At 37.3% G+C, this 25,211-nt stretch overlaps 1 protein-coding gene across 1 annotated transcript; it reads left to right on the top strand.

Annotated features, from left to right (window-relative positions):
* The first annotated feature begins 866 nt into the window (after positions 1 to 866).
* LOC139872325 (probable serine/threonine protein kinase IREH1) lies at positions 867 to 24,347 on the top strand. The gene is made up of 19 exons (XM_071860175.1): positions 867 to 1,601; positions 2,770 to 2,837; positions 2,959 to 3,141; positions 3,668 to 4,939; positions 5,755 to 5,927; positions 6,644 to 6,890; positions 7,049 to 7,141; positions 8,428 to 8,568; positions 8,664 to 8,756; positions 9,288 to 9,489; positions 9,631 to 9,716; positions 9,976 to 10,064; positions 10,325 to 10,376; positions 10,467 to 10,523; positions 10,822 to 10,989; positions 11,098 to 11,112; positions 23,167 to 23,229; positions 23,374 to 23,526; positions 23,637 to 24,347. The coding sequence occupies exons 1-18, from the start codon at positions 956 to 958 to the stop codon at positions 23,455 to 23,457; spliced, it is 3,732 nt and encodes a 1,243-aa protein (XP_071716276.1). The 5' UTR covers positions 867 to 955; the 3' UTR covers positions 23,458 to 23,526; positions 23,637 to 24,347.
* The last annotated feature ends 864 nt before the right edge of the window (positions 24,348 to 25,211 follow it).

Raw genomic sequence — 25,211 nt, 5'->3', positions numbered from 1 at the left:
ATATAATATACAGTAGCTTTTCCTATTTTATTAAATAGTTTGTACCGATCGTTGGTCTCACTTTATTGATTGAACATTTCGGTCTTTTCCCTCGACATGACGAAAACTAAAATAGAAAATGATGAATAATTACTTTCACACTTATTACAAATCAATCAAATAACCATTTTGAGTCCTTTCTCGACAAAACGAAAAATAAAACAAAAAAAATAAATAAATAATTACTTTCTAAATAATTAAATACGTAATTAATGTTAATCAAAGGAGAACCGGCGCAAACACCAAGTCACCCCACTAGTTTAATTCAAAACCCAAAACTTTTGAGTCCCAAAACTTTAATTCTACAGCATATTACAGTATCAACCAAGGTTGCAAAAGACGCGAGACGGGGTCGAGACGGTCGGGTCCTAAAAGGGTCGAGACGGTCGAGACGGGGTCGAGACGGAGGTCTAGACGGATGTTGACTAACGTTGACTTTTAAATAAAAATGTTATATATTATATATATATTGTACATTACATTATTCCAAACATAAGCATTTCACACATGTTTAAATACTTCAACATTTCAAACATAAAAAAAGAAACCCTAAGTAATAGCACAACGTTTAATATTAAAAAAAAAAAAACCTTGAAAAAAATCAGAAAAACCCGTTTTTTCCCGTCTCGGACCGTGTTTGACCGTCTTTTGACCGTTTTTGACCGATTTCCGTTTTTTCAAACGTTTTATGTATAAACGGAACGGGGCACTCCAAAATCCGTCTACACCCCGTCTACACCCCCGTTTTTTCCTTTTTTTACAACACTAGTATCAACATCGTCATCGTATAGATCATGCTACTGCTAAGATTGTTGTGATATATTAGGGTTTAAAGAAGATCATCTATCTATATCTATATCTATATCTATATCAATATCTATAGTAGATTACCAGTTAATATTAACAATTAATAATAATGGTGTTTAAAGGTAGATTCTTCTCTTCAAAGAAATCGTCAGGCACTTCAAGTCCTGAAGGATCAGACAGTCCTCGATCAATTGGATCAAATTCAAACTCACCAATTGGATCCGATAAAAAGAAACCTAAATCAAAAGACGATCATAATCATCATCCACCACCAATCGCCGCCACTAGTTCTTCATTTCGTAAAACTCAAGTCAAACATGTATCTTCAACGTCAACTTCATCTTCTAATTCACAGACTCCTGTTAGCACAAGTACAAAACCTAATTCGAATCGAAAACCTGCACCTGCAGTTTCGCCGATTTTAGCATCGTCACTTGGATTGAATCGGATTAAGACTAGATCAGGACCGTTGCCACAAGAGAGCTTTCTAGGGTTTAATAGTAGTAGTAATAATGGTAAGGTGTCCTCAATTGGAGCTAGTAATCTTTCGAAATCGAAAAATAGTAGTACTGGTAGTGATGGAAGTAGTTTGGGTGATAAGAAGAAGAAGAAGATGGCTTCTGTAAATGGCGCTGACAACAATGTGATTAGTTCAGATTTCATGAATAAAACCAGTTTACCTTTGAGAGATCAGACACCTAATGTTATCGGCCGCTCTCCGTTACGAAATGGAGAGTCTTCATCAGAAGCTGCTGGTACTTTTTTTACATTTTGTTTTCCTTTTCGAATTAAAAACAGTTTGTTTTTTAGACATTCATATACTTCAGTTTAGTTATGGAGTTTTGTTTGCCTTAGGAAATGCTTTATTTCTTCGCTTCTGAAGTTCAGAATTATGACATTACTATCAACATATACAAAAATGTAAGGTTACTACTATATGACTAGTGATATTAAATATCTTGACATCAATTGTTGTCAAATGTGTAAGAAGGTATAGCCTAACTAGGACTCAAGGTTAATTACATTGTTCACTGGAGATTCAGTATCTACAAGCTTCTATAGAGACCTCATTGAACCTAACATATGATGTTTGATATATGATTTATATTATATACATTAAGTGTAGCCATATAATTATCTAACTTGTAGAAGTTATGATTTTTTGATGTGATATCTAATTCAAGGATAGCCTCCATATTTTTAGTTGATTAAGAAGACCATATCATTAATTTTCCAAAGCCTCTTTTATTTTCTTGTGATTTTTTACATGGATTAGCATAATTACTAAGTTTATAGTTAGTTTATAACTATCAGTTTTGTTACATTAATCAACAACAACAACAACAACAAAACCCAATACCACATGAGTGGTGTATGGGGAGGTGAGATGTAGACAATCCTTCCCCTAACCGAGAATAAAAGACGAGTCATTTCTCCACCCAGAGTGAAACACTCTCAAAAGTGGAGAAAGTCATCCCTCTCTCTATTCGACGGATAGAGAGATTGCTTCCGAGTGGACCTCCAGCCAATAACTAGGAAAAAATTTAAAAAATAAAAAATTAATTAAAAATAATAATAAAATTAAATTAAATTAAAAATAAAATTGAGACGCCATGAGAATGGTAGAATCAAATTTCCATGGGTTTTCTGCATGGAATTCAATTTAGGCTCTAAGCGGCAGTCAAGACGCCAATAAATCGACGCTTGCTGTTGACTCAAAAAATAGAGCCGTAGTTTTGTTACATTAATATCACAGCTAAAAACATGGTAATTCATTTATGTTTGGGATGTATGTATATTCTTTGAAGTTGGGTAAATAAATTTACTCTCTTTTTCACATGTAAACTAGTTTATGAGACCAAGTGTTCTGATATATATATTCATCATATATGAACATTTTGAGTTATACAATTACCTTGTTAGGGCGTATGAAGTCAAGGGGATATTCTGGAAACTTGAGGAGTTCAGATATTTTGACTCCAGAGATGAAGGTAATGTAACTTCAAACTCTAGCTAAACAATTTTATTTCTTTCTTACTTATGTAGCTTGCTTTAGCCGATTTTGTTTGTATGATATGTAACTGAAACATTAGTTTCTACATGTTTGTTCAGACATCATATGATTGTGAGAACCCTAAGGAATCTGAATCTCCTCGGTTTCAAGCAATAATGCGGGTTACAAGTGCACCTAGAAAGAGATATCCTAATGACATCAAAAGCTTCTCCCATGAGTTAAACTCAAAAGGCGTACGCCCTTTCCCTCATTGGAAGCCTCGTGGTACAAATAACGTAGAGGTATATTAATATTAATCCTTTGAATTCGGTTACTGGGTAAAACGGGATTAAAGTAAACAATTTTTTATCTAAAAAAATGTTAGACTAGGATTCTGGAAAATCTAATCAGCCTGCTTGCTTCTAAATAGGATTAATCGAGGATTAATTGGGATTTTTACTATAGTGCATGGGCAAGATTAACCTGAAAACACTTCTTTGCTCTAGAGTTTTCAGATCATATTGATTATTAGCGTATCGACTGTCAAGTATGATTACAAAACTTGAATTTTCACATATAATTTAGTAATTTTCATGAGCTGGATCACAAAAGTTGAATTTTCACATATAATTTAGTATTTTTCAACCCTTCTGCCCTATTGTATGCTAAGCTTAATTTTACTTGTTCTACTCTTTAGAGACATAGTATACTACATAACCTGGAATCGATCCTTTCTTCATTTAATGAGTCCAAATTGCCATTTTTATCTCATATACCATCTGCTTTTGAATACTTTGTTGTTACTATGAATTTTTTTTTTTTGAGCAGGAGGTTTTATCAATGATACGGGCTAAGTTTGACAAAGCAAAAGAAGAAGTAGACGTTGATCTACATATATTGGCTGGAGATTTACTAGGAATTCTTGAAAAAAATGCAGAAAGTCAACCACAATGGCAAGAAAATTTAGAGGATCTACTCGTATTGGCTCAAAGGTGTGCGATGACATCACCTGGTGAGTTTTGGTTGCAATGTGAGGGCATTGTTCAAGAACTTGATGATAAACGTCAAGAGCTTCCAATGGGTATCATAAAGCAACTTCATACACGTATGCTTTTTATACTCACTAGATGCACACGTTTACTACAATTTCATAAAGAAAGTGGTTTAGCTGAAGATGAACTTGTTCTTCAACTTCGCCAATCACTTCATTCTGCTGATAAACTTATATCTGGTGCTTCAAAACCCTCAAAAACACCATCAACTAGGAAATTCTTTAGTGAAGAACAACACGGGCCCCACGGGGTGGATTTGAAGAAAGAAAAAGCTTTAAAACCTGATAATATTATAACCCCACCTCCTTTAGAAACAACACAATACTTAGACTCCCCATCAGGACGAGATCGAATGGCTTCTTGGAAGAAATTCCCGTCTCCGGGTGTAAAAATCCCGACAGAAGAAGTTTTGGTAAACGAGCTGAAGGATAATAAGGTAATTAGTAATGTTGATTTGACTAACATGAAACCTATTGAACAGTTAAAAGATTCAAATGTTCAAAGTAGTACTCCTTTTAAGCATCAACATCGAGTTTCATGGGGTTGGGGGGATCAACCGAATATAGACGATGAAAGTTCGATAATTTGTCGAATATGTGAAGAAGAGGTTCCTACATTACACGTTGAAGATCATTCTAGAGTTTGTGCAATTGCTGATCGATGTGATCAAACAGGTTTACGTGTAGATGAACGTCTAGTTAGAGTTGCTGATTATTTAGAAAAGTTGATGGATTCAATTAAAGTATTGAATTTGAGTGTTACTGAAGATTGTGATAATGTATCACCAAGTGATTTGTCTGGACGAGGTTCAGAAGATATGATTAATAGTTTGCCAGAAAGTGATAATTCTGTTTCGATGGAGGATCTTAAAGGTCTACCTTCGATGTCATGTAGGACCCGTTTTGGTCCAAAGTCTGATCAAGGAATGACAACATCATCGGCTGGTAGCATGACTCCTAGGTCGCCATTGATGACACCTAGGACTAGTCAAATAGACCTACTATTGGCAGGGAAGGGTGCTTACTCGGAACATGATGACCTTCCCCAGGTAGTTTCAATCATGATCAAATATATCATAAATCTGCTAATAAATTACCAACATGCATTTGCAAGCATCCTGTTTTTGTCTGTGAAGCATAATTTTTCTGTATTTTGTTTATCTTTTTTTTTTTTTTTTTTTTTTTTTTTTTTTTTTTCCCTTTTTTTTTTGTAGTATATATAATTGTATTCTTTTTGTATGGGGTTCTTGGATGTGCCATATCATAATCAGGTCATTAGTTGCAAAAATGTGATGAATTTTAGGGTTAAAGCTATAAATACGCTATATACTTTCACTTTTGTTACAATGTAGGCTATATACCCCAAAAAATACCAGTGTAGGTTATATACTTTCAAAAAGTGTGCTAATATAAACGCACTGAACTTGTTAACCGGATGAAAGAAAAACGAGCAAAAAAAATGGAAGTATATAACCTACATCGGAACAAATTATTTAAGTATATAGCCTACATCGGAACAAAAATGAAAGTATATAACCTATTTGTAGCCATATAAATTTTTTTTAGAAAAAAATGCTAAATAATTGATTTTACCGGTTCAGCAGGTAACCGGTCACCAATAGTCTATATTAGAACACTTTTCGAAAGTATGTGACCTACAATGGTATTTTATTGGGTATATAGCCTACATTGGAACAAAAGTGAAAGTATATAGCGTATTTATAGCTTTAACCCTAAATTTTTGGGATAGCTAGTTAATTTTACAACTGTCCAAGAAAACCAGTTTGCTACCTGTATCTTGAAATCTGATAATTAAGTGATGAGTAACTCATTTCCATGTTGGAAATTCTTATAATTTATGTAGATGAATGAACTGGCTGATATTGCTCGCTGTGCTGGAAATACACCTTTAAATGATGATCGCTCTTTGCCTTATTTGTTGACTTGTCTTGATGATCTGAGGGTTGTCGTTGACCGCAGAAAATTTGATGCTTTAACCGTTCAGACATTTGGAGCACGCATAGAGAAGCTTATACGGTGAGCTCCTTGCTGTTAAGTTGTTTCAAATATCTTTCTTAAGAATTGGAGTGGGTAATTATGACCCATCACCAAAAAATAGGCTGAGTTAGGTTGTTTATTCTAATGGGTCAAGTGGGTAAACCATGCTAATTAGGAAGCAACTCGCATGGGTTGACCTAGTCACTCGGCTTGCAAGTTGAACAAAGTGTTTTCAAGTTCCTAAAGCTTCTTAAATTGCATCGTTTGAGATGTAAGATTATTATGTTCAGAGTATAGGTCTTATAGTTCATTAGCTAGATATAACATTCAAAATATGAATACTGAAGTTTTGACATGATGGTTCAACCCAAGACGACTCGTTTTGGTCTCCCATTAGGGACTGTTTACAATATGGCATTTTCTTGACATTATCTTTAAGTAAACATTAAGTGCAAAAATCCTTAAGCTTTACTAAAACCCTTGTAAGGATTTTCAAAGCAGGATAAAAATTTTAAAAATTTTGTTCAAACTTGTGTTCTTAGCTTACCAGATGATACTTACATGTGTTTTCTGTTCATAGCATAATAAGTTATTTGTTACCAGGGAGAAGTATTTGCAGCTTTGTGAGATGGTTGATGATGAAAAAGTTGATATTACAAGTTGAACAAAATTTTGTTCAAACTTGTGTTCTTAGCTTACCAGATGATACTTACATGTGTTTTCTGTTCATAGCATAATAAGTTATTTGTTACCAGGGAGAAGTATTTGCAGCTTTGTGAGATGGTTGATGATGAAAAAGTTGATATTACAAGTACTGTTATCGATGAAGATGCTCCACTTGAGGATGATGTTGTACGTAGTCTCAGGACAAGCCCTATGCATTCAGGAAAGGACCGCACTTCAATAGACGACTTTGAGATTATAAAACCAATTAGTCGTGGAGCATTTGGTCGGGTTTTTTTGGCGAAAAAGAGAACGACAGGGGATCTTTTTGCTATAAAGGTGACTTAAAATGTTGATGTGTATTTTCGGGAAGACATATATATTATGAAATATATTGATATATTGATGTTATACTATTGAGAATAAGTTACTTTCCTATTTTATATAAATCTTGAAAAGTTCATTGCATGCGTTGTATAACGTGGATTTGTGTGTAGGTGCTTAAAAAGGCTGACATGATTCGAAAGAATGCTGTTGAGAGTATATTGGCAGAGCGTGATATTTTGATATCAGTCCGCAATCCTTTTGTGGTAACGATATCTAGCATCTAACATTTTGCCTTTCATTGAAATTATTATATATAGCTAAATGGGTGGACGGGCGGGCTGCGTAATGTGTCAAAACGGGTAATCGTTTGGTGCGGGTCGAAACGTGCCATGTCTGGTTGAATTGACCCAAGAACTCTTTGCTTAATTATTTTTATGACTTCTTATTACGGGTCAATTATGATTAATGTTAATGTTGATTAAATACTGTAATAAGTTAATGGGAAATTGATCAAAATACACTTTTTTTTTAAGCTTCAAATAAAATACACTTTTTTTTTAAAAATTGTCTTTTTACACCATTCGGTAGACGGGATTCCGTCTACCACCTTTATCTGTCGTCTACTACCATTTTTACAAAGTAGTCGACGGTGAGATAAAGGTGGTAGACGAATTCCCGTCTACTGGCAGGGTTAGTAGACAGCGAGAACAAAGCAGTAGATAGACATTTACAAAGTAGTCGACCGTCTACTGCCTTGTTGTTGCTGTCTACTGCCTTGTTGTTGCTGTCTACTGCCTTGTTAGTGTCTACAAGGCAGTAGACAGCAACAACAAGGCAGTAGACAGCAACAACAAGGCAGTACCACCTTTATCTGTCGTCTACTACCATTTTTACAAAGTAGTCCACGGTGAGATAAAGGTGGTAGACAGAATTTACAAAGTAGTCGACCGTCTACTGCCTTGTTGTTGCTGTCTACTGCCTTATTGTTGCTGTCTACTGCCTTGTAGACACTAACAAGGCAGTAGACAGCAACAACAAGGCAGTAGACGGTCGACTACTTTGTAAATGTCTGTCTACTGCTTTGTTCTCGCTGTCTACTAACCCTGCCAGTAGACGGGAATTCTGTCTACCACCTTTATCTCACCGTCAACTACTTTGTAAAAATGGTAGTAGACGACAGATAAAGGTGGTAGACGGAATCCCGTCTACCGAATGGTGTAAAAAGACAATTTTAAAAAAAAAAATGTATTTTGTTTGAAGCCTAAAAAAAGTGTATTTTGAACAATTTCCCTAAGTTAATTTTGTGAATGAAATCTTTTAGAAGGTTTTATGCTTTAAAAATACACTCCAGGAATTCTATGACCTATTTTACCATCTTCATGTTTAGCTAATTAATTAAATTTTACCCATACCCATACCCATACCCATTACCCATACCCATTAAAGATAAAGCATAACCCACAGCTTAAAAGCATGCGCCAATAATTGGTTGAGATAGCATTATACAGAAATAATTTCCTTTTTCTTACTTGACCATCATTTCTGTCAGGTTCGTTTCTTCTATTCATTTACATGCCGTGAAAATTTGTACCTTGTGATGGAATACTTAAATGGTGGTGATTTATATTCATTATTGAGAAATCTAGGCTGCTTGGATGAAGATGTTGCTCGTATATACATTGCAGAAGTGGTATGGTTTTTATGTTAGTGTGAAGTCTGAATCTTTACATGTATCTGTGTATGTGTACATTGGTCATATCAAATACGTTGTCACATTTTGGTCAGGTTCTTGCTTTGGAATATTTACATTCTCTACGTGTTGTTCACCGTGATTTAAAACCAGACAATTTGTTGATCGCACATGATGGTCATATTAAGGTAACTTGCTAGTTTTTAGTTATTACTGTACTTGTTAACGTATTAGGAGGACACATTATAGACATTTTAATGAATCGGTTCATTAATAGTTGTTCATAATTACAATAATGGGAGCTGCTGCCAGCTTCCATATATGTTTCATCTTTACTTTGAAAAAACCGGTAAAAGTAGAACCTCAAATGTGGGTCAAATTAGTCAAATTTCGTGTAAATTGTATGTTTAACTCATAGAACATTAAAGCCTTCTAAATTGTTATTGTTATATAAGATTATATTGAACTATTAATGTAACATAACAATTGACACCCTAATAACTTAATTGTTTGTTAAAAATGTAATTTTGTTAATAATATTGTTTGGGCCACCTTAACCTGATTTGACCCATTACAAGGTATATCAGATATTACCCATTTTGAAATGTAATAATCCAACGAGCCAAACACGTGCATTTTTCAATCTTCATATACATGAATTTAACTTTGTCATATCATAATTAATAACCCATACATAATTCTTTCATGGTTTTGAGCAGTTAACAGATTTTGGGCTTTCAAAAGTTGGTCTGATTGATAGTACAGACGATTTGTCTGGTCCTGCAGTGAGCGGCACATCATTATTGGGAGAAAACGAATCTCAGTCATTATCTGAGAGTCAACAAGAAAGACGTAAAAACCGCTCTGCTGTTGGTACCCCCGACTATTTGGCACCTGAGATTCTCCTTGGAACTGGGCATGGTTTGTTAACAACTTGATATGATTCAAATTAGCTATAATATTTCATAAAAATTCTTTATTAGGGTTCTGCTGTTTATATTTTTTATTCAATTTTTTTCTGAAACATTTATTAACTATAAGATGCTATCTGAAACCTTACAGGTACATCAGCGGATTGGTGGTCTGTTGGTGTAATACTATTTGAGCTGATTGTCGGCATTCCCCCTTTCAATGCAGAGCACCCTCAGGTTATTGTCTCATTTTTGTTCTTTCATCTGCATATTTCCAATTATGTATGTATATAAGTTACTTGCTGTATTCGTTCGAAAGATTCAAATATGCATCTGAGTAATTTCTTCCATAATAAGAGTTACTTCCATTGTAAGAGTTTCTTGTTGCATTTGTGAAAAGAGTCGGATATAGATCTGATGTTGGTGTGATTTGATGTGACTTTTGGTTGGAATCTGATCTTGCTTATCGCGTTTTGTCTTTTGTTTGTGTTTTCAGATGATATTTGATAACATTCTGAACCGTAACATACCGTGGCCCGCTGTGCCGGAGGAAATGAGCCCTGATGCTCAGGATCTCATTGATCAGTAAGAGTAACTTGACTATTATCTTTCTTCTGGGTTAGTTGTGTATTTGTGGACAAAGTTGTTTAATATCTAACAGGTAACTTTTTGTTTACGGGTTAGGTTGGCTCGATAAACGTGTCTAATTTTTTTCACATGTCACTAGCTCTTTCATTTCGCATGTACTTAGGGATTTTGTGGAATGCGATACATATATAGAAAAGGGTATTTTTATTAAAATGGTGTAGTAATTAATGAATGAAGTGTATATTATCATGATGTAGACTATTGACCGAAGATCCTAACCAAAGACTTGGAGCCAGGGGAGCAACTGAGGTTTATAACGATTTTGTTTTTTTAATTTTAAATCTAACAATGGTGACATATTTCAGTGTGAACTGAAGTTTACTTATTTAATTAATGCAGGTTAAGCAGCACCCATATTTTAGGGATATTAACTGGGATACACTAGCCAGGCAGAAGGTACGTCAGACTTCCATTTATTTAGTACTTACTTTATGTGAAATTAGACGGGGTAATCTTGACCCATTTATTACTGTAATATTTTTTATTTGTTATCATTTTTGTAATCATAGTCATACTTAAACACTTATATGGACAAAAAGTGTCTGGGAGTTAATCCAACCCTCCGCCATCCAATTTGACTCATTATGACCCATTATAACCTTTTACCCAACCCACTTTATCCACCCATTTTACCACCTATATGTGACATTTTTTATTAATTAATTTGAGCTGATTTGCTGCTAATTTGTGTCAGGCTGCATTCATCCCGTCATCAGAGAGCGCACTAGACACGAGTTATTTCACGAGTCGGTACACATGGAGTAACTCAGAGCAGGTGTACGCAACTAGTGTTTCAGAAAATTCTAGTGACGATGGAACCATGAGTAGCAGTAGTTGCATTAGCCATCACAATGATGAAGTGGTCTGTCGCTCTATAACTTGTTACACATAAATAATTAATTATCAGAGTTTAAACATCATCTGCTTGTCCTTTATTTTTGACTTGCTTGGCAAATTAAATTTTTTACAGGCTGATGAGTTTGGGTGTAACGACCCTGGAATTTCCAACGTTTATTTATTAATAATTATTATTATTAATACTTGTGATTAAACGAATGTACGTTATTACATTTACTTGTTGCCGTGATTGCACGTACTTGACTTTAAATGCCCGAAACGTCTTTGTGACACACGTACATTACACGAATAATATTTTCAAGTATTATTTACATTCATGATTAAGTTTAATAATCATTTTAATTAACTATGGTTATTAGTTAGTTACTTGGGCCCTTATTAGTATTAGTGGACTTTAGAAGCCCAACCTACTTCTTAATGGACTTAATTAGCCCAACACTCATGTATGCATCATATTTGAACTTAACTAGATTGATTAGGCAAATGGAATCAAGTTACAAGTCCCTTACACCTAGTTCCCATGCAAGGCAACCTTATTAACCATCTTTTGAACTTTAGCATGCTAGTAACCAACAAACCAAACCCTCCTCCCCTTTTGGCTGCAAAACCGTGGCCTTTGAGGGCCATGGAGAACTCAAAATCTTCTTTTTTTATTACATACACTTGCTACTTCACTTCATTTCTCAAACACACACACATACTTCTCCACTTTTCTCTCAAACTCTCTCTAGATTGTAAGTAACTTGAAGAGCTTTTCTTCCTTTCTTTTCCTTTGCCAAAACCGTGGCATAAGCCACACATACATCATCATCATCAATTGTTATTGTTGTTATTTATTTACTTTTAGTTGTAATTGTTGTTGATTATTACTTGTTCTTGATTATTAATTACTTACTTACTTTTTATCAAGATTCAAACTCTTTAGTTTGATTCTTCATTTTATCTTGTTTTACAAGAACACTCAAGAACATAAACTCACTAGTTTATGATTCTACATTTATTGCTTCAAAAGATTTAAGGTTCATGTGTGTAAATCATACTTGTAAATCATGTTTGTAAACTTAAAAGTTTACTTTCTTAAAGATCAAACTTTGGTTTGAATCTTTAAAGTATGAATGCCATGAACTTGTTACTTGTTTACTAGGTTTAATTCTTCATTTCATGCACTTTAAATTCATGTTTGTTGGTTATTATTGGTCAAATGTTACTAGTTAACTTTGATCTCATAATTCTTGGAACTAAAAGTTAACCTTAAAGTTTCAAGAACATGGAAGTGTAACTCCTTAGTTATAACTTCATATACTTGTGATGGATCTAAGTTCTATAGCTTATGGTCTACTTATTTTGTCATAAACAAAAGCTTGAAAGCTTACATACACTTTACTAGTTGAAAATCTAAGTTTTGTAACTTATGGTTTCATGAAAGTAAAGATGCAAGTGTTGATTACTTAGGGTTTAACTTAATGACTTTAGATCTAGACCTTTGGGTCTTGGATCTTCAAGATCTAACTAAGAACTATGTTCTACATCTTAAGATCTTGATTAGTTAGTTTACATTCAAGTTTGTAGTTCTATATTACCTTTACATTTCATGTATGTGTTAAATCCAAGACTTTGATGTAACTTTGGTTCATCAAAACACTTGCAACACTTAAGTGAGTTGTGCTTCATGTCTTAGACTTACACAAGTGTTATGATGGTGAAACTTTGGTTAAGATGATGCAAACACATCAACGAGTTGTACACTTGAAGCTATACGCATCAAGGATGAGAACCATGATGAGCATCAAGCACCAAGACACCGGAACTCACCTAAAACCCACTGTTTCTGTCCAAAAGTTTCTGTTCAGCTATTTCTGGAACAGACCAGTAGACCTGGGCTGTTCTAACCTTGATTTTTAGATAGAACTTTTCGAGTAGATAACTTTTCATATAGGACTCTTCTTAATCCGAGTTACGGTTTAGGATTTACGGCCCTCCGATCGTTACCATGTTCTTTAACGTTGTGCAGAAATTTCTGACCTACTCGCACTTAGACCGTCGCCACGGTCAAACCAAGACGAGTTTGCTTCTGTAAATTTTACCACACTTAAGGGACTCATAGACGGAGCCATGACCACTGGTCTCACCTTAATTCAGTAAGGGTAGAGGCCGTGGTGACTGACCGAAGTCGGCCTTTGTTTTAAACGACTTTCATAAACGAGTCTTACTTGTTACCTTTTGTTTAATGATGATTGATGATGACCCTTATGACCCTAATTACGTACTTGTAAACCTTTTGAGACGACTTATTGACTTAGTGCTATTTGACTTAGGTTGAGGACGTTTGGACCGTTACTTGCACACCACTTTCCGACTACTACCTTACCATTACTACTAATCATTGTGAGTTATAGCATTCCCTTTTTACTTTAACTTATTTTGGGAACTGAGAATACATGCGGATTTTATGTTTTACATACTAGGCACGAGTACTTAAACTTTATATATGTGTGGGTTATACAACGGCAGAAACATTCCCTTTAGCTCGGTAACGTTTAATCATTGGTTTTTGAACCGTGAACGCGAATCTTAGATATGGATCCATAGGGTTTGACATCCCCACTCGGGCTAGTAGCGCTAGCATTTAACGAGTGTTTAATACTTCGAGGTTATACGCACTTGCCAAGTGCACTTTAAGGGGGTACATTAAACGTTAAGTTAGTTACCGGGTGCCCACGGTTAAGCATATACTTTTACATACTTTTGAAACGCTCGTTGTAGCACTGAAATCTCGTGGCCTACTTACATTACTGTTATACTTAAACTATAACTCACCAACCTTTGTGTTGACCTTTTTAAGCATGTATTTTCTCAGGTGCTTGAAGTCGCTTCCGCTATCTTACTAGTCGTGCTGTAGAACCCGCTGCCTAGAGTTGTTATCGCATGACTACTTATGTTGCATTCAAACTTTTTACTTATGAATTTATGTTATGTAACGACCATTATGGTCACGTACACTTGTTTAATGCTTCTACTTAGCGAAGCATACTTTTGATTTGTAAAACAATTGACGTATGTTATGACGTCACTTTTATTTATGATTGTAAACTCTGTTTTGAAAACGCATATAGTACTTAACCTTGTAATGATCCTGTTGTTGATGGTCCGTACATGATGATTTAGTACGGGGCGTCACATTTGGTATCAGAGCATTGGTTGTAGGGAATTAGGATGCATTAGTGAGTCTAAGACCGACCCGAGTAGGATTCACTAATAGGGCTAATCTACAACTTGATAGTTTACTTGTTTCCGCTAAACTTACTGCATGCTGCTGCTTACTGTTACTGCTATATGCCGTATGCTACTACGTGATTTCACTACTGCATGCTATTACTTGCTTTCGATTGCATGCTAGTTTCGTACGATTACTGATATTGCCATGCTACTTATTGTTATACATGAATTAAACTGTTGGCCTATTATTTGCTTGCTTTATGACATACTGACATGGAAAATTTATTTTTCCTTGTTCAGATGTCGGACGTTCCACCTACTGACATCCCGAGCGGCTCAGGCCCCGTTGTTCCTCCCACTGCTGCACCTGTTGCTGCTGCTGCTGCTGCTGACATTCCGGCCCCGACACCCACTGGCGACCCCGGCGCCTCTAGTTCTGGAGCTAGCTCTAGTGTGCCTATCCCGGCGTCTTCTTCCAGACCCCTGAGGCAACTGGCTCGCATTGGTGGCATAGATATCCCCGCGGAGTTTGGGGAGGGTCCTTTCCGTAATCATTTTCGCACACCTTGCCGACGCACTGCCGACGGCCGCTTAGCCGTGATTACTCCAGGCCGACACCGACAGATGTTGGCCGCTTTCGGATATGTTGAGCCACCCGCGCCACCACCGCATGATTCAGACGACGGTTCTTCCACCGATGCTTCTTCAGACGACACCTCATCTGACGACTCCAGTGATGAGGAGGATCCCGCTGACCGACCGATTCAGGCACCTTCTACCCCGCCGAAGAAGCGGTATCGCTTCGCTGGCATAATTCCTGGTCGTACTGTCACTGACGCTTATGGTCGGCGTCGTAGGATCACTGCTCGTAAACGGCTGGTGCCGTACCCCGCCGACCCACTGATATTACCGTCTCCACCCAGAGCCGGACCATCCACTTCAGCACCACCGGCTCCACCTGCACCACCAGCACCACCTGCCCCACCATCTTCCTCTAATGAGGAAATGAGGCGGGAGATTGAGATTCTCCAGACTCGAGTTACTGAGCTCGAGGAGCAGATGACTCATGTTTTGGACATCTTGTACCCACCATCGCCGTAGGACTTTGTACTAGATTCTGTATTGTAATCTCTTTTTGTATTTTCATATTTCACTTATGTAATGTACGAACTTATTGTAATGTATGAACTTATTATCATTAATGAATGGAATTTGTGTTGTTACTTTGTGCGCAAGTGTTCTATTTACGTTATCATATCATGGTTTTGTGGTACTTATATATGCTTGCATTACTTAATCAACATGTGTTGTGCTGTTTTCATGTTGGTTGTTATATACTATATTATTATTAATTGCATAATGGATTTTGACTTGAGTCAAAATGTTTGTATAGAACATCATGGCCAACGGAAGAATCACACCTACCGCCGCCCAGATTGAGGAAATGATTAACGAGCGAGTCGCTGCTGCACTAGCTGAAAGACAACCCCAAGTTCCACCACCACCGCCTGTCAATCCACCTGTCGTTCGAGATGGGTGTACTTACAAGGAATTTCAAAACTGCAAGCCACACTACTTCAGTGGCACTGAGGGACCCGTCGGTCTCACCAGATGGTTCGAAAAGCTGGAATCGGTATTCAGGGTTAGCAATTGTTCTGAGGCTAACAAAACGAAATTTGCATCTTGCACGCTGTCTGATGGCGCGCTCACATGGTGGAATACCATGGCCCAAGCGAAAGGAATTGATGAGGCGTATGCTACGCCTTGGGAAGAATTTAAATGTGCTATGATCGAGGAATACTGTCCGAGAACCGAGATTCAAAAGATGGAAATCGAATTTATGCAATTGAAGACCGTAGGGAACGACCTTAACAGCTACAACCGTAGGTTTTTGGAATTGGCTCTTATGTGTCCAACCATGGTCACCCCCGAATTTAAGCGTTTGGAGAAATACTTCTCGGGACTTCCTAAGTCCATCAAGGGTAATGTTACCTCATCCAAGCCACCAAGTGTTCCCGAAGCAATGCGCATGGCGCATACTCTCTTAAATCAAATCATCCTTGACGAGCCGGAGAAGGCTAAGTTTGAAACTGTTAGTGGTGAAAAGAGGAAATGGGACAACAACCACAACAACAACAGGGGTAGGAACTATGATCAAAACCCGGCAAAGCGACATGAAGGGTTTAGGCAAAACAACAACATGCACAACAACAACACCAACCCCAACAACAACAACCGCACCAATCCGAACTACAAAGGAACCCTACCACAATGCAATAGGTGCTACAAGCACCACACTGGGTATTGCAATGTTATCTGTGAGAAGTGCCAACGATCTGGACATGTTGGCAAGGATTGCAAGGTTACCAATTTGAATGTGAAGCCAAACCACAACAACAATGGGCCTAAGAAGTGTTATGAATGTGGAAAGACGGGCCATTTCAGAAACGAGTGTCCTAACAAGCATAAGGACGGCGGACCACCACGTGCTAGAGCCTTCAATGTTAATGCAAGAGATGCACGCGACAACCCCGACTTGGTGACAGGTATATTCAAGATCAACAATCTTTTAGCTTCTGTCCTATTTGATACTGGTGCCGATAGGAGCTATGTGTGTAGACATTTCTGTGATAAGTTAGATTGGTCGTTAGTTCCTTTGAAGGAAAGTATGCTTGTCGAGGTAGCCAATGGAAAACTTGAAAAGGTTGACCATATTAGTCGTGGAGCTATTATCAACATAGCTGGTGCAGATTTCGAAATTGATTTGATACCTATCAAACTGGGAAGTTTTGACGCGATCGTCGGTATGGATTGGTTGAGCAAGATAAAGGCCGATGTTATCTGTGGAGATAAAGCACTTCGCATACCACAAGGAGATGGCGAACCACTGGTTATCTATGGAGAGAGATGTACCTCGAAGTTGAACCTCATTAGTTGCGTGAAAGCGCAAAAGATTATGAAGAAGGGACGCTTTGCTGTCCTAGCACATGTGAAAGCAGTAGAAACTGAGGTGAAGAACGTGAACGATGTGCGTATTGTGAACGAGTTTTCCGATGTCTTTCCCGAAGAACTGCCTGGATTACCGCCACCGAGAGCAGTAGAGTTTCAAATTGACTTAGTGCCAGGAGCTGCACCTGTAGCTCGCGCACCTTATAGACTCGCACCTTCCGAGATGCAAGAATTACAGAGTCAACTACAAGAGCTATTAGATCGAGGGTTTATCCAACCAAGTTTCTCGCCTTGGGGCGCACCTGTTCTGTTTGTGAAGAAGAAGGATGGATCCTTTCGTATGTGTATCGACTACCGTGAGCTCAACAAATTGACAATCAAGAATCGATATCCTCTTCCACGAATTGATGATCTTTTTGATCAACTACAAGGATCGAGCGTTTATTCAAAGATCGATTTGCGATCCGGATATCACCAGCTGAGGGTGAAGGAAAGTGACGTGATGAAAACTGCATTCAGGACCCGTTATGGTCATTATGAGTTCCTCGTGATGCCATTCGGTTTGACAAATGCACCTGCCGTGTTCATGGATCTCATGAATCGTGTCTGCAAGCCTTACTTGGATAAGTTTGTTATCGTCTTCATAGATGATATCCTCATCTACTCTAAGAGCGAAGAAGAACATGAGCAACACCTCCGATTAGTGCTTGAACTCTTAAGACAAGAGCAACTTTACGCCAAATTCTCCAAGTGCGAATTTTGGTTGAAGGAAGTACAGTTTTTGGGTCATGTTGTGAGCGACCAGGGTATCAAAGTTGATCCCGCCAAGATTGAAGCCATCAGCAAGTGGGATACCCCCACTACTCCAACGCATATTCGTCAATTTCTAGGTCTCGCCGGTTATTATCGAAGGTTTATCGAAGGATTTTCTCTGATTGCGCGTCCTTTGACCGCACTGACTCACAAGGGCAAGAAGTTCATTTGGGAACCCACACACGAATCAGCATTCCAAACTTTGAAGAAGAAGTTAACCTCCGCACCTATCCTATCACTTCCTGAAGGCAGTGACGACTTTGTTGTTTATTGCGATGCATCGAAGAGTGGTTTTGGTTGTGTATTGATGCAACGATCAAAGGTTATTGCCTATGCCTCCCGCCAATTGAAGATTCACGAGCGGAACTACACTACACATGATCTTGAACTTGGAGCCGTTGTCTTTGCACTCAAATTGTGGAGACATTATTTGTATGGAACTAAGAGCACTATCTTCACCGATCACAAGAGTCTCCAGCACATCTTCGATCAGAAGCAATTGAATATGAGACAGCGACGATGGATCGAGACGCTCAACGACTACGATTGTGAACTCCGTTATCACCCTGGCAAGGCCAATGTTGTAGCTGACGCTTTAAGCCGAAAGGAGAGGACGGCACCTCTCCGTGTTAGGGCTCTGAACATCACCATCCATTCGAACCTCAACAACCAGATCAGAGTAGCCCAAGTTGAGGCTCTCAAGGAGGAGAACATATCTCACGAGCATTTGAACATACTTGTCTCTCGATTCGAGGTTAGAGAGTCTGGACTCCGATGTTATGCCGGAAGAATTTGGGTACCTTACTATGGAGATCTACGAAGCCTGATACTTGATGAAGCACACAAATCGAGATATTCGATTCACCCCGGTGCAGGTAAGATGTACCACGACCTTAAAGAACAGTATTGGTGGCCGAATCTTAAGAAGGACGTTGCGACTTATGTTGGTAAGTGTTTGACTTGCTCGAAGGTTAAAGCCGAGCATCAGAGACCTTCTGGGTTACTTCAACAGCCGGAAATCCCACAATGGAAGTGGGAAAGGATCACAATGGATTTCATTACTAAGCTGCCGAAGACGGTGGGCGGATGCGATACTATTTGGGTTATTGTTGACCGCCTCACCAAATCTGCACACTTCCTAGCGATGAAGGAAACTGATACAATGGAAAGACTTGCTCAGCTGTACATCAAGGAGGTTGTATCACGACACGGTGTACCTTTATCGATCATCTCCGATCGCGATCCCCGTTTTGCTTCTAGATTTTGGCGTTCCTTGCAAGAAGCCATGGGAACTCGTCTCGACATGAGTACTGCTTATCACCCTCAGACTGACGGGCAAAGTGAACGAACGATTCAGACCTTGGAGGACATGCTGCGTGCATGTGTCATTGATTTTGGAAAGGCCTGGGAAAGGCATTTGCCACTCGCCGAATTCTCGTACAATAACAGTTATCACTCAAGCATTAATGCTGCACCTTTTGAAGCATTGTATGGTCGTAAGTGCCGATCTCCTATTTGTTGGGCCGAAGTAGGCGAAAAGCAAATCACCGGACCCGAGGTAGTTCATGAAACCACGGAGAAGATTGCTCAGATTCAAGCTAGACTTAAGACTGCCCGTGATCGCCAAAAGAGCTATGCCGATCTTAAACGGAAAGACTTTGAATTTAATGTTGGTGATCGTGTAATGTTGAAGGTTGCACCTTGGAAAGGTGTGATCCGTTTTGGAAAACGTGGAAAGTTGAACCCACGATACATTGGTCCTTTCGAGATCTTGGAACGTGTTGGACCAGTTGCTTACCGTTTAGATCTACCAGCACAATTGAGCTCAGTTCATCCTACCTTCCATGTGTCAAACTTGAAGAAGTGCCTTGCTGCACCCGAACTCATCATACCTTTGGAAGAACTTACTATTGATGACAAACTCCACTTTGTGGAGGAACCTGTTGAGATTATGGATCGTGAGATCAAAACGTTGAAACGCAACAAGATTCCGATTGTACGAGTACGATGGAATGCCAAACGAGGACCTGAGTTTACTTGGGAACGAGAGGATCAAATGATGCGAAAGTATCCTCACCTTTTCCCGACTCCTCCATCTACCTCAGCTTAAAATTTCGGGACGAAATTTTCTTTAACAGGTGGGTAATGTAACGACCCTGGAATTTCCAACGTTTATTTATTAATAATTATTATTATTAATACTTGTGATTAAACGAATGTACGTTATTACATTTACTTGTTGCCGTGATTGCACGTACTTGACTTTAAATGCCCGAAACGTCTTTGTGACACACGTACATTACACGAATAATATTTTCAAGTATTATTTACATTCATGATTAAGTTTAATAATCATTTTAATTAACTATGGTTATTAGTTAGTTACTTGGGCCCTTATTAGTATTAGTGGACTTTAGAAGCCCAACCTACTTCTTAATGGACTTAATTAGCCCAACACTCATGTATGCATCATATTTGAACTTAACTAGATTGATTAGGCAAATGGAATCAAGTTACAAGTCCCTTACACCTAGTTCCCATGCAAGGCAACCTTATTAACCATCTTTTGAACTTTAGCATGCTAGTAACCAACAAACCAAACCCTCCTCCCCTTTTGGCTGCAAAACCGTGGCCTTTGAGGGCCATGGAGAACTCAAAATCTTCTTTTTTTATTACATACACTTGCTACTTCACTTCATTTCTCAAACACACACACATACTTCTCCACTTTTCTCTCAAACTCTCTCTAGATTGTAAGTAACTTGAAGAGCTTTTCTTCCTTTCTTTTCCTTTGCCAAAACCGTGGCATAAGCCACACATACATCATCATCATCAATTGTTATTGTTGTTATTTATTTACTTTTAGTTGTAATTGTTGTTGATTATTACTTGTTCTTGATTATTAATTACTTACTTACTTTTTATCAAGATTCAAACTCTTTAGTTTGATTCTTCATTTTATCTTGTTTTACAAGAACACTCAAGAACATAAACTCACTAGTTTATGATTCTACATTTATTGCTTCAAAAGATTTAAGGTTCATGTGTGTAAATCATACTTGTAAATCATGTTTGTAAACTTAAAAGTTTACTTTCTTAAAGATCAAACTTTGGTTTGAATCTTTAAAGTATGAATGCCATGAACTTGTTACTTGTTTACTAGGTTTAATTCTTCATTTCATGCACTTTAAATTCATGTTTGTTGGTTATTATTGGTCAAATGTTACTAGTTAACTTTGATCTCATAATTCTTGGAACTAAAAGTTAACCTTAAAGTTTCAAGAACATGGAAGTGTAACTCCTTAGTTATAACTTCATATACTTGTGATGGATCTAAGTTCTATAGCTTATGGTCTACTTATTTTGTCATAAACAAAAGCTTGAAAGCTTACATACACTTTACTAGTTGAAAATCTAAGTTTTGTAACTTATGGTTTCATGAAAGTAAAGATGCAAGTGTTGATTACTTAGGGTTTAACTTAATGACTTTAGATCTAGACCTTTGGGTCTTGGATCTTCAAGATCTAACTAAGAACTATGTTCTACATCTTAAGATCTTGATTAGTTAGTTTACATTCAAGTTTGTAGTTCTATATTACCTTTACATTTCATGTATGTGTTAAATCCAAGACTTTGATGTAACTTTGGTTCATCAAAACACTTGCAACACTTAAGTGAGTTGTGCTTCATGTCTTAGACTTACACAAGTGTTATGATGGTGAAACTTTGGTTAAGATGATGCAAACACATCAACGAGTTGTACACTTGAAGCTATACGCATCAAGGATGAGAACCATGATGAGCATCAAGCACCAAGACACCGGAACTCACCTAAAACCCACTGTTTCTGTCCAAAAGTTTCTGTTCAGCTATTTCTGGAACAGACCAGTAGACCTGGGCTGTTCTAACCTTGATTTTTAGATAGAACTTTTCGAGTAGATAACTTTTCATATAGGACTCTTCTTAATCCGAGTTACGGTTTAGGATTTACGGCCCTCCGATCGTTACCATGTTCTTTAACGTTGTGCAGAAATTTCTGACCTACTCGCACTTAGACCGTCGCCACGGTCAAACCAAGACGAGTTTGCTTCTGTAAATTTTACCACACTTAAGGGACTCATAGACGGAGCCATGACCACTGGTCTCACCTTAATTCAGTAAGGGTAGAGGCCGTGGTGACTGACCGAAGTCGGCCTTTGTTTTAAACGACTTTCATAAACGAGTCTTACTTGTTACCTTTTGTTTAATGATGATTGATGATGACCCTTATGACCCTAATTACGTACTTGTAAACCTTTTGAGACGACTTATTGACTTAGTGCTATTTGACTTAGGTTGAGGACGTTTGGACCGTTACTTGCACACCACTTTCCGACTACTACCTTACCATTACTACTAATCATTGTGAGTTATAGCATTCCCTTTTTACTTTAACTTATTTTGGGAACTGAGAATACATGCGGATTTTATGTTTTACATACTAGGCACGAGTACTTAAACTTTATATATGTGTGGGTTATACAACGGCAGAAACATTCCCTTTAGCTCGGTAACGTTTAATCATTGGTTTTTGAACCGTGAACGCGAATCTTAGATATGGATCCATAGGGTTTGACATCCCCACTCGGGCTAGTAGCGCTAGCATTTAACGAGTGTTTAATACTTCGAGGTTATACGCACTTGCCAAGTGCACTTTAAGGGGGTACATTAAACGTTAAGTTAGTTACCGGGTGCCCACGGTTAAGCATATACTTTTACATACTTTTGAAACGCTCGTTGTAGCACTGAAATCTCGTGGCCTACTTACATTACTGTTATACTTAAACTATAACTCACCAACCTTTGTGTTGACCTTTTTAAGCATGTATTTTCTCAGGTGCTTGAAGTCGCTTCCGCTATCTTACTAGTCGTGCTGTAGAACCCGCTGCCTAGAGTTGTTATCGCATGACTACTTATGTTGCATTCAAACTTTTTACTTATGAATTTATGTTATGTAACGACCATTATGGTCACGTACACTTGTTTAATGCTTCTACTTAGCGAAGCATACTTTTGATTTGTAAAACAATTGACGTATGTTATGACGTCACTTTTATTTATGATTGTAAACTCTGTTTTGAAAACGCATATAGTACTTAACCTTGTAATGATCCTGTTGTTGATGGTCCGTACATGATGATTTAGTACGGGGCGTCACATTGGGGGTCTTAGTGAACTTGATTCAGGATATGCTGTCAACTACTCATTTAGTAATTTCTCCTTCAAGGTATTGCATTTTCTTTACAAATTCTTTTCAATATCATGCTGTATAAATTCATTTACTCATTAGTTTATTATTGACCGTCCATAATTATATAACATATATATGAAAACTGGTATCGCTTATAGATATATCTTGTATTTGCTTCAGAATCTATCACAACTCGCATCAATCAACTATGATTTGCTCACTAAAGGCTTGAAGGATGACCCATCTACAAATCCAAATGTATAGCAAACCTGGATCTCCCTTTCAGACACAAGAAGTGGCTTATCAGCTTTGCTGAATGTACATCCTGTAAATGTATGTGTCTTAATTTATTCCATATATATTTAAAAATTCAAAAATTCTTATCATTTTTTCTGGAACTGAGCAGATTTTTTTTTCTTTTTTTTTTTTTCTTTTCTTTTCAGATGTAGAAGTAGCCTAAATGGAACCTCATGGGGATGGTTTAAGCTTTTCATACATGTTCTAATGTTGGACGAATGTGCGGCAGGATACTGATAGTCATAAAGCATGGCTCGCTTTATCGGTAATATCCTTATGTCACACAGCTCGATCGCACACTTGAGGGGTTGACCCGGAGCTCTTTCATCTAAACCCCGCATATTTGATGGAATTTGATTGATGGATGAGAAATTAAGAATGAAGAAAGAGAAGTTATCAATTTTCCCTCTTCAAAATCAACTTTGGTAATGTGTGTTACCCAAGATATGAGACGTTCTCACTTTATTAGCGAACTTTCTCTTATTCCCAGCTATTGTTGTTGAAATAATAGCCAAAATTTCTTGTTGTTGATATGTTTTTTTCCTGCATTTCTTTTGAACAAAATGGTACCTCTGGCTTTCAGCTCCAGTTTGAACTTGCATATGCTCTTTGATAAGGAGCTGTGAAATATGGGCTATAGAGTATTCAGAGTGTTCAGTTTGAACTTGCATATGCCCTTTATAAGGAGCTGTGAAATATAGGCCAGACTGCCAGAGTATTCAGAGTGTTCAGTTGTGTACAAAGTTTATCAGTTAACCATACAAGTAGAAAGTTAAAAGCCACTTTCCTTTATTAGCTGGGACGTTTGTTCGTAATATGTAAATGAGTATTATTGTTTTTGCCAAGCATCGTCAATTGAGATCAACGTATTTGAATTTAACATCTTTAATAGATTTATAAATCTATACAACACAACGGTTAGCATCATTGAAACAGAACACCAAAAGGGACCCAACTCTGGCACCCAAAAGGCACACAAAACAAACAAAACAAGGTCAAAGTTCATAAGTTGTAGTTGCAAGAGGAATCAAGTAGGAATACATACATACATACATAGATGTATATACATAAAATCATCATTAAGAAATAAGAACAAGTATAGAAGTGAATTACATAATTAAATACCCATTCCCATAAAATAAGAAAAGGAAACAAGTTTTATTTAAAGAAACATGATTTATTTAAACACACTAGAGCAGATTCAGGCACACACAATCATATCATCACTTAGTCGTCGTCGTCTTCTTCTTCTTATATATATATATATATATATATATATATATATATATATATATATATATATATATATATATATATATATATAATATATACATAGGGGCAGGATCAATGGGGAAGTAATCAATCGCGGGAAGCGGGGGGAAGCAATTTTTTTTTTCTTCGTTTTTTTTGGATTTTTTTTCCTCGTTTTTTTTGGATTTTTTTTCCGGCATCAAGATCACACAAAAATATGAACATTTAGAAGAGACACTTCGTGATGAATGTTATTATTTAGGCGAAAAAACGACCGACTTAAATAACATTCAAGATAATATTGTTCGTGAAGAATATGAACGCTTTTTTTCTTCATGTTTTGTGAAGTAAAATTTAGCCCGATTTAGAGTTTAGGGTTTAGGGTTTGGTGTTTTGGGTTTATTCCATAAACCCAAAACACCAAACCCTAAACCCTAAACTCTAAACCGTTCGTGTTAAAAACTCAATCT

This window comes from Rutidosis leptorrhynchoides, chromosome 10 (genome assembly GCF_046630445.1).
Source record: "Rutidosis leptorrhynchoides isolate AG116_Rl617_1_P2 chromosome 10, CSIRO_AGI_Rlap_v1, whole genome shotgun sequence".
Lineage (NCBI taxonomy): Eukaryota > Viridiplantae > Streptophyta > Magnoliopsida > Asterales > Asteraceae > Rutidosis > Rutidosis leptorrhynchoides.
This window is presented reverse-complemented; position numbering and strand designations above follow the sequence as displayed.